The 13,168-nt window shown below is 51.3% G+C and overlaps 5 protein-coding genes across 5 annotated transcripts; 3 read left to right on the forward strand and 2 right to left on the reverse strand.

Moving 5' to 3' along the window:
* Window positions 1-933: 933 nt before the first annotated feature.
* Window positions 934-2,529, forward strand: J7T55_011744 (uncharacterized protein; the record flags this gene model as incomplete). The annotated part of the gene is made up of 6 exons (XM_053136560.1): window positions 934-1,420; window positions 1,495-1,579; window positions 1,875-1,896; window positions 2,009-2,117; window positions 2,174-2,358; window positions 2,422-2,529. 6 exons carry the CDS (start codon window positions 934-936, stop codon window positions 2,527-2,529), a joined length of 996 nt encoding a protein of 331 aa, XP_052999549.1.
* Window positions 2,530-2,925: 396 nt separating this feature from the next.
* On the reverse strand, window positions 2,926-4,018 carry J7T55_011745 (uncharacterized protein; the record flags this gene model as incomplete). The annotated part of the gene is made up of 3 exons (XM_053136561.1): window positions 2,926-3,254; window positions 3,372-3,716; window positions 3,970-4,018. 3 exons carry the CDS (start codon window positions 4,016-4,018, stop codon window positions 2,926-2,928), a joined length of 723 nt encoding a protein of 240 aa, XP_052999550.1.
* Window positions 4,019-4,552: 534 nt separating this feature from the next.
* Window positions 4,553-9,478, forward strand: J7T55_011746 (uncharacterized protein; the record flags this gene model as incomplete). Its single annotated transcript, XM_053136562.1, has 7 exons — window positions 4,553-4,555; window positions 4,610-5,857; window positions 6,341-6,813; window positions 6,895-7,203; window positions 7,411-7,515; window positions 7,588-7,952; window positions 8,082-9,478. The coding sequence occupies 7 exons, from the start codon at window positions 4,553-4,555 to the stop codon at window positions 9,476-9,478; spliced, it is 3,900 nt and encodes a 1,299-aa protein (XP_052999551.1).
* A 358-nt stretch (window positions 9,479-9,836) lies between these two features.
* J7T55_011747 (exosome complex exonuclease RRP40) lies at window positions 9,837-10,634 on the reverse strand (the record flags this gene model as incomplete). Its single annotated transcript, XM_053136563.1, has 2 exons — window positions 9,837-10,376; window positions 10,434-10,634. 2 exons carry the CDS (start codon window positions 10,632-10,634, stop codon window positions 9,837-9,839), a joined length of 741 nt encoding a protein of 246 aa, XP_052999552.1.
* Window positions 10,635-11,015: 381 nt separating this feature from the next.
* J7T55_011748 (hsp70-like protein) lies at window positions 11,016-12,790 on the forward strand (the record flags this gene model as incomplete). Its single annotated transcript, XM_053136564.1, has 2 exons — window positions 11,016-11,154; window positions 11,211-12,790. The coding sequence occupies 2 exons, from the start codon at window positions 11,016-11,018 to the stop codon at window positions 12,788-12,790; spliced, it is 1,719 nt and encodes a 572-aa protein (XP_052999553.1).
* Window positions 12,791-13,168: the final 378 nt, after the last annotated feature.

The raw sequence follows: 13,168 nt of genomic DNA on the forward strand, positions 1-13,168 counted from the left end.
GTAGTGGCCAACCATTTCAGCAAGATATGAGAAAGAACTGTAAATCTCAGGGGAGAGCGTCATTAGATCAGAGTGATTCCATCCGAGTCTTTGTTTCCGTCATTCAGCCTCCACGATTATCTCCTATTTTGTGGAGTTGAGCCGAGAACCCAAAGTCCAACTAGAAGATCACTGACCATTGAGCAAGTGATTGGATATGACCTCAATATGATCTCGAGTGCTTTCCGCCTTGGACTTAATTTCACCGTGCAAAATACTGGAATTGTCAAACATCAATTGCTAGAGCGTATCTAATGTCGCTACCATAAGTATAATCCAGCTATTGCGTCCTATCTGGGGAACAACTTGAATCGAGGTGTGTACTTCGCAACGCACTTCCATACTCCACTCAGACCTCCTTTCTCTCCTGTAATGCTTAGTACAATAGAACTGGGTCTTTGTATCCCTTGTCATATCTCTCTACTCCTTCTGGCATCCCATCCATGAAAGAGGCAAATTATGATGCCTGGTCCACCCAAACTTTTGGCATGCTGCTCTCTTTTCCGTGTGGCTGATGATGCATATATGCAATGCACCGGGGTGTCATGGAGGGGTATGAACATTGGTTTATAGTGCACCAAATGTACCCCGCTTCTCTGATGTCTTCGACTTTCAATATCGGTTCTGGGCCCGTTCTGATTCACATGTGCCATAGAGACGATTAGACAAACAAAGTACAGTATCTTACCTCGTCCGATCCCAGATTGCTGTCCCGTTGTATGAACTATAGCTCTGGGACATTTCTTTTCAAGCTCGAAACTGGGTCGAGTCAGAGAACACCTCCAGATTGTCTGATCAATCAATGCGTGTGTGTCTGTTCATATTCTCCCGTGGCGCTGACCGTGGATGCTCGATCGTTGGTCTCATGTTTAATATACCACCGGTCTAGTCATGATGGCCTCACACCTCCAGATTGAGGTTGACTTGGACCGGAATCGCGTACCTGAGGTGACATCGGAGACAGCCGCCGTTGATTCGAAGAAGAGGAGAGATTTTTCTCCGGGTCAAACGGATCAAGAAGGCGGCGAACTGAGCATGTATTCTTTCTTCACTCCATCACAGAAGAAGTACATCGTGACCATTGCTGCTTCTGTGGGATGGTTCTCTACAGTCAGCAGCTTTATCTACTTCCCTGCCATACCATTCATTGCCAAAGACCTGAAAGTCAGCGTTGAGAACATCAATCTCACGGTAACATCTTACTTGATCGCGTCAGGGATATTTCCTTCCATTACCGGTGACGTTGCCGATCTTTTTGGGCGCCGTCCCGTGTTCATTGCTTCCCTGGGTGTCTATTTCTTGGCCAATGTAGCATTGGCTCTACAACGTTCCTATGGAGCCTTATTCGGACTTAGGATGCTTCAGAGCGCCGCCATATCTGGTGAGATATATTTTTTTCCGTTCCGATTGGACGGACCATTTTATCTTCTTTTGCTAAACGACGCTGTCTCTCAGGCACCTTTTCAGTTGCATACGGTGTTGTTGGAGATCTCTTTACCCCGGCCGAGCGCGGTGGCTATACGGGCACTGTCTCTGTTTTGTGCGTCCCTCAAAATTGTCTTCGGCCCACATTCTAACTCGCTCAAGCCTCAATACTCCACCAAGTGTCGGACCTGTCATCAGCGGATTGCTTTTGATCAGATGGGAATGGCCATCTGTATTTTGGTTCTTGTCAATTGCGTCCCCTATCACATTATTAATTGTCATCCTGCTGCTCCCTGAAACTTCACGGAAGCAAGTAGGCAATGGGAGCATTCAGGCTAGCACGATACATCGGCCACTGCTCCCCTGGCTTTCAGCTCAAATTGCACCGGTTGAATCACCTTGCTCTTCAGGGAGGGCATGGATGCCTTCCAAGTGTGTTGTAATTGCTAATCCTCTCTCAACACTAGCAATCCTCAAAAGCCCAGGGACAGCCATAGCTGTATCGTGTTTTGCTGTTTACTATATGACCTATTCTTGTTTGCAGGCCTCGCTGTCCACTGTTTTTATCAGCACTTATGGTGTATCTGGCTTCATCGCTGGCCTCTGCTATATCCCTTTTGGCGTTGCTTGTGCTATCGGGGCCTTTTTCACAGGTATGAGGCCATTTCAAAATGTCCTCGCACAGATCAAATTGCTGATGAACTGCCAGGTAAGATCCTGGATTATGATTATCAGCGGACTGCCAAAGAAAATGGCTTCGTCATAGATAGGTCGAGAGGGGACGACTTGTCCAGGTTTCCAATCGAGTACGCTCGTTTGAGGACTGCCACTTTTTCTCTGTGTGTGTGCAGTGTATTGATCATTGCATATGGGTGGACACTCCAGTTCCAACTTGTGAGTGTTTTCGAGGGGAAGGTAACACGTGCAAGGCGGCGGAAAAGCTCACAATTGTTCTAGATCATGGCTGTGCCCCTGGTCCTTCAATTTCTGATTGGTTTCACCAACCAGCTGCTTTTTACGGTACAGTCTTCTCGACATCCAGACTATGAACGATCCATGAGCTGACGACTTTAGTCGCTCAATGCTTTGCTTGTGGACTTGCACCCTGGTCGACCGTCAGCGGCACAGGCTGCTAATAACTTTGTTCGATGTGAGATCGCAGCAGCAGGTCTTGCTGCCTTGGACGCTATGATACGGCATTTAGGAGTCGGCTGGTGTTTTGTCATCTTGGGATGCTTGTACCTAAGCACTCTGCCTGCTTTGATGCTGCTGATGAGGAAGGGCACGTCATTTCGGCGCGTGGAGGGCGGATCGCACGACCGACATAACAGTTGAGGCACGAACTGCAGATTCGGCTTCTGTAATATGTAGCATTTTAAAATTGCTATTTGGCAGAACCAATGACAGATCAGGTACTTCAGCTAAAGTCTTGAATATTCTACCATGGCGCCGGTAGTTCATTTACTTCCCATCCCCTTCAAGGTATTTCCCTATGAGATACTTAAGATCTCCCATCAACTGAGCCCTGACGATCGTGCCAGGCATATGGCCACAATTCATGAATTTGGTTTGCACCGAGTACAGAAGATTCCTGTCTTCAAATTCTTCGGTCGGCTCATCGGGTTCGAAGTGTTTGAGGTACTGCTTTATGTATTCCTTCGACTTCATCTGATGGTGGTCGCATCTCCAGATCCCAATCTCCTTCTCGTTGTGAGCATAGTATGCCGCGGCATCAATGATGTACAGCTCATTGGTGTTGATATCAGTGCCAATGTTCTCTTCCCAGAGGTCTCAATGGATCAAACATGGCTCAATATTGCCTTCAAGGGGTCCGAGAAGTCGAGGGATGAGCTTGTCGAAGACAACCTGCATCACATCGTCAAGCTCTTGCCAGTGGCCATTGGCACGGATGTCGTGGTTGTACGACAATCTCATGAGCTTCGTGAAGAAGGACAGCCAACTCTCATCCCATTCGCCCAGTAATGGCAGTTTGCCATCATACGGCACATGATCGGACCCAAACTTGCCGTTTGGAGACTTGCCCCTGGACTTGAGATGGAGCTCTGAAAGTCGCTCTCCAAGTCTAGTGGGATCAGGAGCTCGATGGTCAATTTCTTTGTAGTCGCAAAAAAAGAAGAAACCGTCTGACTCCAAGCACTTCCCATGTCCTCGGGGCTGTGGGACAAAAGACGGCACCGTGTTGAAAATGCTCAGCATGCTCAAGTACTCTCCCCTCACCCTTTCCTCCGCATCTGCACCCGTCACAATCTGGCAATGGTTAGAAGGCCATGTATATAATAAGAATGTACTGGTTAAATACTTTGAGGAAGAAGTCGAATGATGATCCATCTTCATTTTGGGTACTCAAACGGGCAGTTGAGGACCAGGCTGAATGGCCGTATTGCTCAGCTTGGACCAGCTTGGCGCCTTTGGGAAAAGCTGTATTTACTTTGTCAGATGCCCACGTCTATAAGAAAGTAGGCGAATGGTTCAACGAACACGTACCTTGTATTACGGCCTTATCGACCTTGAAGTTGCTATGGCCGGACGACATGTTGCGCAGTGGCTCTGAGATCTGAAGATTCACTCATATGGAACCAACAGTGATCGGGGAATACCGACTAATTTATAGTTAGACTAGCGCTGGGCACAGCAACATCAAGCCCCCAGTTCCAAAATACATGAAGCGCTGAGCCGCACTCTTGCCGCAAGGCGACTCCAACCAGGAGGTCTATCTTGCCTCCACAAATCCTGGGTGTCACCAACTGCAGGAGTCTGGACTTCTTATCCCGAGCCCCGGCCCATACAGGTCGAACTGTTGCATGCATGTGACGGATAGTGGCTTGGTGCGGCCTTAGTTGTGCAACCATGTATTTATGATATTTGATTGCGAGAACATGTCGGCCGTTCTGCCCCGCAGCCAGCCACTGGTCTCGTCAGTCACCGAGGTGATTCTCGCTACGCAGCCTTGTCACGGACTTCTCGATAATGCCAACGCCCTGACTAGTGGCCTGGGTCTCTCGCAAGCATTGATATCCTTCGTTAATGCGCTGCTCGAGAACCGGTGAGTCGAATTGATACTCGCAATATGGTAAGCTGTTGTCTTCCGCTGCATCCCTTGAACATCAACTAACAGCGCCTCCAGTGGAGACGTCGGTACAAACAGAAGGCAGAGCAAAGCCTCACTGACGACAACAAACCTTCAGCAGGCTCGTCGGAGTCTTCGCCTCCCGTTATCACACCTATAGCTGATCGAACTCGCAAACCATCGGACCCTGGATTTTGTCGCCGCGACTCTGTCGCAAGCAACCTGTCAGACGTGCCGGGTCCGTTGCTTGGGCTCAGCGTCCCCCCGCACATACAGCGTAAACGGTCTCAAGACAGGCGCAACGATCCACTCGGAATCTCGGTATTGCATGAGCCAGACATACCACGAAAAGTCGACGTCCTCTTCATACACGGACTCGGTGGTACGAGTATTCGCAGCTGGTGCAAAAGTCGTGATCCCGAATTCTTGTGGCCCAAGTTATGGCTACCATACGAGCCAGGGCTCTCGAGCGCCAGGATTTTGACCTTCGGTTACAACGCACATTTCGCATCTACAAAAGGCTCATCTTCGCAGACGATTGGTGATTTCGCGACAGACTTGCTATTTCGCATGAAGTATGGAGACGCGGAAACCGAATCCCTCGGAGACGCCCCCATCATTGTCGTGGCACATTCAATGGGCGGCCTGGTGTTCAAGAGGGCATTTATCCAGGGATCTCTAAACAAGGAGTATCAAGGGATCATCAAAAACATCAGAGCCGTTCTTTTCTTAGCCACACCTCACAGGGGGAGTGACTTGGCAGAGACCCTCAATCGCATTCTCTCAAGCTCCATTTTTGGCCATAGCTCTAAGGATTATTTGACCGAGCTCACCAGGAATAGCGTGACTATCGATGAGTTGAACGAATCCTTTCGTCACCATGCTTCCAAAATGCGGATTTTCTCGTTCTACGAGACCTTGGTCACCTCCGTTGGGCCGCGGAATATGATGATCCTCGACAAATCATCATCCTTGCTGGGATATCCAAATGAGACAGCACAGCCCTTGAATGCAAATCACCACGACGTCTGCAAGTTCACAGATGTGGAAGACCCGAATTATATCTCAGTCAGAGGTGCTATGCGCAGCGTGGTCGGGTCGATAATTGCGAGCTCGCCTGGACCAACAGAGGAGGCTTTTGAGGATAGCATCGAAGACATCCGGGAGTACCTAGCAGTTGGGGTGACACCGGCAGATGATGCCACAGCGCTCCGGGTGCTTCGTAAAGAGGGCACCTGCGAAGAATTCCTCACACAGAAAGATTTCAAGCAATGGACGGAAGCTGATAAGTCCTGCATTTTGTGGGTAAGTGCTCCGCCGGGAAGTGGGAAATCGATCCAAGCTTCCTTGGTGATCGATCACTTCCTGGAGCAACGAGCCACCTGCTGTTATTACTTCTTCAAATACGGAGACAAGTCAAGGAGGTCTCTCAGCCACTGCTTTCGCTCTCTAGCGCTACAGATGGCTTTCCAAATCCCTGCTGTACGGCGCACGCTGTCAGAGCATGCAAAGCCTGGGATGCAGCTTGACAAGGTCGATGGACCGACAGCCTGGAGGATAATATTCCAAAGAATGTTGTCCATGGTCATTCTGCCATCAGACATTTACTGGGTAGTTGATGGGCTAGACGAATCGGAGTCTAGTAAGGCCTTCATAGAAGCTATGTCAACCTTGGGTTTATTCGAAGGACCAATACGCCTTCTTGTCTTTAGTCGGCCCCTGCCAGTCATCAATCAGGCCTTCCAAAAGACTAGCAAGAACATTCCAGTAACAACACACTCCCTACAGCAGAATATCGCAGACATCCGCCAAGTTGCGCTTGAAGAAATGGATTACCTGGTCTCGGACGAAAGTTTTAAGGAATCTACAGTGGCGGAGATAGCTCGACGTTCGAATGGGAATTTCCTTTGGGCAAGCCTGGTTATCAAACGAGTACTGAGATGCCACAGATCTGAAGATGTTGAACGGGTCCTTGACACCACACCGGACGGGATGGATCAGCTCTACCTCAGGATGTGCGAGGCGGTCTCGACTTTGGAATTTGAGGAAGACATTGCTTTGTCAAGACTGCTCCTTGGCTGGGCGACTTATGCAAAGAGGCCTCTGACTGTTGATGAATTGAAAGAAGCATACCCTACGGAACTCGGAACTATCATGGATCTACGCAACACGGCAAGTCAGGTCGGAGGACAGTTTATCACCATTGATTCAAATGGTCAACTCGTTCTCGTTCACCACACCGCAAGAGAATACTTACGGAAGTCAAAGGAATTGCCATTCCTTTTGGAAAGCAGAGCTTCCCACGAGAGTCATTTGCTAAAGTGCTTTGCCCTTTTGTGCAGTCGAAATTTACGGACCCGTATCAATCAGAAGAGGCCTCCGCACTTCCTGGAATATGCGGCCACCGCCTGGGCCTTCCATCTCGATCATATACCTATTGAGTCGGATAAAGCCTTGGAGATCATATTACGATTTTTCAGGGGCCCTTACACGTTGCCCTGGATTCAGTACTTGGCAGGAGTGAACAAACTGGTAGAGGTTGTCAAAGCTGCCAAGTCTCTGACAACTTTTGCGCAGAAGAGGCGGAAGTTTGATGCTGATCAATCTCCCCTTCTCCATCGCATCTCCGATCTGGAGTATCTCGGGTCCTGGTCAGTAGATCTTCTCAGAGTAACAGCAAAGTTCGGGAGCCACCTTGTCAAAGATCCTTCTTTGGTCTACAGACTCATCCCACATCTATGCCCAGCAGGATCGATGATACATCAAAAGTTTGCCACAAAAAATGAGGCATTCTCCGTTTCAGGCCTAACCCTTTCAGATTGGGATGACTGCCTCGCACGTGTAACGACAAGTCCAAGTCGAGCCATGCATGTCGCAGTCTCCGATCAGTACCTCGCAGTCGGTGACGATTCACCCGCCGGCAATATCACAATATGGAGGCGCATGATCTTTCAGAGAGAGAGGTATTTTTCGTTGAACTGTCCTATCTTTCAAATATGTCTCAGTACTTCGGGACTGCTGCTGGCATGCTACAGCAGTAAATACACGTACATCTGGCAAGTTGAGACGGGCACCCTGATTGTCGAATGCCCCAATCCACATCGCGCTCGAGCAGTTGCTATGAGTTTTGGTCCAAAGGATAGCTCCTTGATGGTCGCCACGGATCTCCGCAAAGTACACAGACTGATGCTGAACGACAAGTCTTCTGCCTGGGTTGACACAGATCCGGCACTCCTTGAAGAGGTGAACATAGGCGAGGGAGCATTCTTGAATGCTCCTTCGGCTGTTGCTTTCAACTCAGATAATACCCAGCTGGCGATCGGGTACAGAGGGTTTCCGCTCTCTGTATGGAACATCGATCCTCCAGAAATGGTGGGCAGGATCAGGAGAAGGCTTAAAGGTGTGCAGACTACTACGAGCAACACGTTTTTCGGTGCCATGAAAGTGACCTGGCATCCATCGAATAACTTCGTTCTTGGGATTTATTACGACGGAAACATATTCAAATGGTCTCCAACTGATGATACAGTGGACGAGGTCAGGGCCGTGGACGTGGATGCTAACGCCACGCCGAGCGAGATTAAATGTAGCCCAAATGGCTTGGTATTTGCGACTGGAGACGTCAAGGGCTCTGTGAAGATCTACGACTTTTACGGCCTAGCTCTCATCTACAAACTTACATCCGAGGATATCATTCAAGGGCTGTGCTTCAGTCCCGACAGCCGAGTATTCTACGATTTACGCGGGCTGTACTGCAATGTCTGGGAGCCTAACTGTCTTGTCCGGCTCATCGACGACAGAGCTTTAGATGATTCTGACAGCTCGGGCTACTCAGGCTGTGACGACGTATGGTCAGATACAGAAGATGCCAGAAGCACAAACTTCTCCTTCGCAGCGTCAGAAGCCCACGCTGGTGGAAAGCCGGCCATCACCACTATCGCAGCTAACCCGTCGCTCCGGCTCATCATTTATGGCAATGAAGATGGTACGGTGGAAATTTACGACATGGATCTCGATTTCAAACATGTTGTTGCCAAGTCAACGTTTGCGATGGGGGTAGTCCAAGTCGCTTGGGGTCCAACGGACAATCACATCGCTTACGTGACATGGAATGGACGTGTGACAGTAAAGAAGATCACCGTGGACCGCGAAGCCAAGAGCCCTAAATTGGCCGTGAAGCAGACCCAGGTATTTTCTGAAAAGGCCGCAGCTAAGAGAGGAGCACCGAAGCAGATCCTGTTCAACCAGACAGGGGAGCTCCTGCTCATATCGGCTCGGGAAAAGACACAAATACTGCATATTTCCACAGGTCAAATAGTCACCGAGATCCTCACACCACACACACATGGCGTGTGGGAGCGCCACCCGGTGGATGGGCAGCTCCTGATTTACATGACGTGCTCAGGACTACATGTCTTCGCCTGGTCCAATCTCGACCACAAGCACGAAATACTAATTGATTCAGATCCATCTGCATTGGCGCAGTCACAAGCTCAGCTGCAGCAAATCTTCTCCTCCAGGGACCACGACAAGCTCCTGATGGTCATCAACAACAGTACTTCTGAAAGGAGCTGGAAGAAAACATTATCAGTACTCGACTTGTCAATTTTACGCGCGCAAACTGCTGGTGATGGCGTGCAAATCATCAAACCACACTCCATCACGCCGGCCCTGCTCGAGATTGTTGAGCAAGTAGTCGGCCTTCTTCCGGATGGCCGCATGATCTTTCTCGACGAAGATCTCTGGGTCTGCACTGCACATATCAACGGAGGCGGTGACGTTGTGACTCGACACTTCTTCATACCACGCGATTGGGTCAACGCAGCTGGCCTGGCGCTGTGTCAGGTGTTGCCAGATGGTACCTTGTTGTGTCCTTGCAAAGGGGAATTAGCGGTGATTAGGAGTGACTTGGCGTCTCTTTGGTAAACCCTGGATGGGTTGGTAATGATGAAATGTCGCCTCTCAATGGTTGGATTTTTATTTTTTTTGCATTGCCTCAGGCGTAAGCTTCTTGCTTCTCTGCCATTATCAACATGGTTCGGGTATCTTTGTCTCATCTGCTCTATCTGCTCATCTCTGCCTTTCTGTTTCTCAGGGCAGGCGAGTCAAGTCGCGTGGTAGATGGCCCTGCGCAATAGTCCATTACATTGCTTGCAGGACAATGAATAGTCACAGCCCCCGAAGCTCCTTCGTCGTTCCTGTGTATTTATTGAGGCGCCTTGATGCTTCCAAAACTGCATTTGACGGAACTCAAGCGCACCACAGTACTGTCCCCAGCTCTCACCTAGACAGTCTCTCTGACCAGCCTCTTCACCAATTTTCTCTGGGCCTCCACGTCCAAATGACCCTCATCTGTCTCCTTGAGTGCTCTGCCAACCACCAAGATGGATCTCACAGCCTCGCTGTTCACCCATACTTTTCCGTTCCTGCCTACCGCGATCTCAAAGCCAAGTCCCATGGTGCCGAGCTCTTCGAGCACTACAACGCCTCCATCAGTCGTGCTCTTGGGCATCAATAGCCTTCTAGCAAAGCCCAGTGACACAGTGAAAAGCATGCCACCGGTCAGGGGGCCGAGTCCGTCGGCCTTGCCGGTGGCGGGGTTGACACACTCCAACTCGGCATCCATGTGCTTGTTCGCCAGTGATACCCGTGCGTAGACCAGTTGGCCGTTTGCAAGTTGCGGTCTCGTCTTTTTCGTGGCCATCTCAAACGCAAGGACGGGTAGAAGGGCGTTAGAGGTGTGAGGAGTGAGTTGGACGTAGTAGAAGTCGGCGGCGCCGTGGTGGACTTGTCCGATTACGAGGTCACCTTGTGAGGGTACATACTACAGAAGACCGACTGTCAGCTGCCATAAATCCAATCATGTGGATGGTATCCTTACTCTTCCCCCATTGTATTCGACCCACAATGAGTTCTTCCTCCGGTCTGAGACAAGCTGCCCCGCGACAGTGGGCAGAATGGTGCTTGGTGGGATGTGCCGCAGTCCAGGGCCCAGTTGGAGTGCTTTCTTTGGGTGTGAAGGAATATTTGAGGGGTCTATTGTATCCCCTGGGAGGACAACAGGTATCTCTGTTGAAGTCATCCTCGCGGCGCCTGATGTTGCGAGTTCAATGTCCAATGACAAGAAGGTTGACGTTCGCGATGATGCGCTCGATGTTCCTCATAAATTCAAGTGCCTGCCGCGAGAGTGACTCTTATCGTTATCAGTTAAGGGTACGTACTTCTGATGGAGGTGCCCAGACCAGCGAGAACGCCCAGCTGGCAGGGGCCCCCAGACATTGGCAAGGGACTCGGTAGAATTTCCTAGCAGCCAAAAAAATTCGGTCAGATTCGCAGCTGAAGAGTTCAACCCCACCACCGACTACTATCTCGACCATTCAGCCTTGCGATTCTTTTGTGCTCCAATCTCGACATCGATTTTGCTGCAATTCCACTCCCAAGCACAAATTATACCGTCGTCCAGATGAGTGAGAACGGAGTCACAGGGCCTAGCCCTCAGCCGGGCGACCGTGTTGCTATCGGTATCACCTTTGGCAACTCCAACAGCTCTATCGCATACACGATCGACGACAAGGCAGAGGTCATTGCAAATGAGGATGGAGGTGAGTGTGACAAGGCAAGACGGAGCCATATTGTTATTCTGACAGTACTTGAACAGACCGACAAATTCCCACGATATTATCTTACGTCGACGGCGAAGAGTACTACGGCGGTCAAGCAAAGAACTTTCTGGTCAGGAACCCAAACAACACTGTTGCATACTTCAAGGACTTCCTAGGCAAAGACTTCAAGTCCATTGACCCAACCCACAACCACGCTTCTGCCCACCCTCAAGAATCCAACAGCACCATCGCTTTCACCATTAAGGACAAGGAGGGCGATGAAGCGTCCACAGTCTCCGTTTCCGAGGTCACAACCCGCTACCTGCGTCGCCTCGTAGGCTCCGCCTCCGACTACCTCGGCAAGAAGGTGACCTCCGCTGTCGTCACTGTGCCTACCAACTTCTCCGATGCTCAGAAGGCCGCCTTTGTCAAGGCCGCCAACGATGCCGACCTCGAGATCCTGCAGCTCATCTCCGAGCCCGTCGCATCGGTCCTCGCTTACGATGCGCGCCCCGATGCCCCTGAGGTCACGGACAAGATCGTTGTGGTGGCAGACCTGGGCGGCACTCGCTCCGACGTGACGGTTGTCGCGAGCCGCGGTGGCATGTACACGACCCTGGCTACCGCCCACGACTACGAGTTCGCCGGATTCGCCCTGGACAAGGTTCTGATGGACCACTTCGCAAAGGAGTTCATCAAGAAGCACAAGACCGACCCGCGGGAGAACGCCCGATCGCTGGCCAAGCTGAAGTACGAGGCCGAGGCCACCAAGAAGGCACTGAGCTTGGGAACCAACGCGAGCTTCAGCGTCGAGTCGCTGGTGGACGGTGTCGACTTCGCCTCTACCATCAACAGGTTGCGCTACGAGATGGTCGGCCGATCTGTCTTCGAGGGCTTCAATCGCCTTGTCGAGGGCGCCGTCAAGAAGGCCGGCCTGGATGTCCTGGATGTCGACGAGATTATCCTGTCCGGTGGTACCGCACACACGCCCCGTATTGCCGCAAACCTGAGCAGCATCTTCCCGGAATCGACGACTGTGCTCGCCCCCTCCACCACCCCCACAGCCATCAACCCCTCCGAGCTGCAGGCCCGCGGCGCCGCGCTGCAGGCATCTCTGATCCAGGAGTTCGAGACCGAGGACGTGCAGCAGAGCACCCACGCCGCCGTGACGACGGTCGCGCACGTCACGAACGCCATCGGTGTCGTCGCCCTGTCGGAGGACGGGTCCGAGGAGGTTTTCACGCCCGTCATCGCACCCGAGACGGCCGTCCCGGCGCGGAGGACCGTGCACGTCAGCGCGCCCAAGGACGGCGGCGATGTGCTCGTCAAGATCGCCGAGGGCAACACGCACATCCACGTTACCAAGCCGGAGCCCAAGGCGAAGGAGAATGGCGAGGAGAAGAAGGATGCAGACGAGGACGACAGCGACTTCGACGACGATGAGGAGGACGAGGACGACGAGAAGCGCGAGAAGGTGTGGAAGATCGGGTCCACGCTCGCCGAGGCTGCTATCCGCGGCGTCAAGAAGGGTGCCAAGGTCGAGGTCACGATAAATGTCCTGGCGGACCTGAGCGTCACCATTCAGACAAGGGAGGTCGGTGCGAAGGGTGGTGTCAGGGGCACGCTGTCTGCCTAAGTTCATTTCATTGCACGAGAAATAGAGGCAATTGGATGGAGGAAAGGCGTCTCAGGGTGGATCAAGACCAGCAGTGTGGGAGGCGCATATAGAAACCGCCTGAAGACGAGGGCCATGACGAGCGAGACCTGAGAGGGGAGCTCGCATGTACGCATAGCACAATAGAGGACTTGGTTGAATAAAACGATTAGATCTCTGCAAGGCAATACCGAATTTCTAGAAGTCACATTTTGGGCTGGTATATGCGCGTGTGGAATACATGTTCTTCTGCTCGTATTTTCCCCTGAGCGGAACATACAAGTTGTTGCCCTGCACTATGGGATTCTTACCAACTTGCTCGACTCCCACATGCACGATGTACCATTTGCACAGGTATTT

Source organism: Diaporthe amygdali (genome assembly GCF_026229845.1).
Source record: "Diaporthe amygdali strain CAA958 chromosome Unknown NODE_2_length_3802984_cov_64_841326, whole genome shotgun sequence".
NCBI classification, from domain to species: domain Eukaryota; kingdom Fungi; phylum Ascomycota; class Sordariomycetes; order Diaporthales; family Diaporthaceae; genus Diaporthe; species Diaporthe amygdali.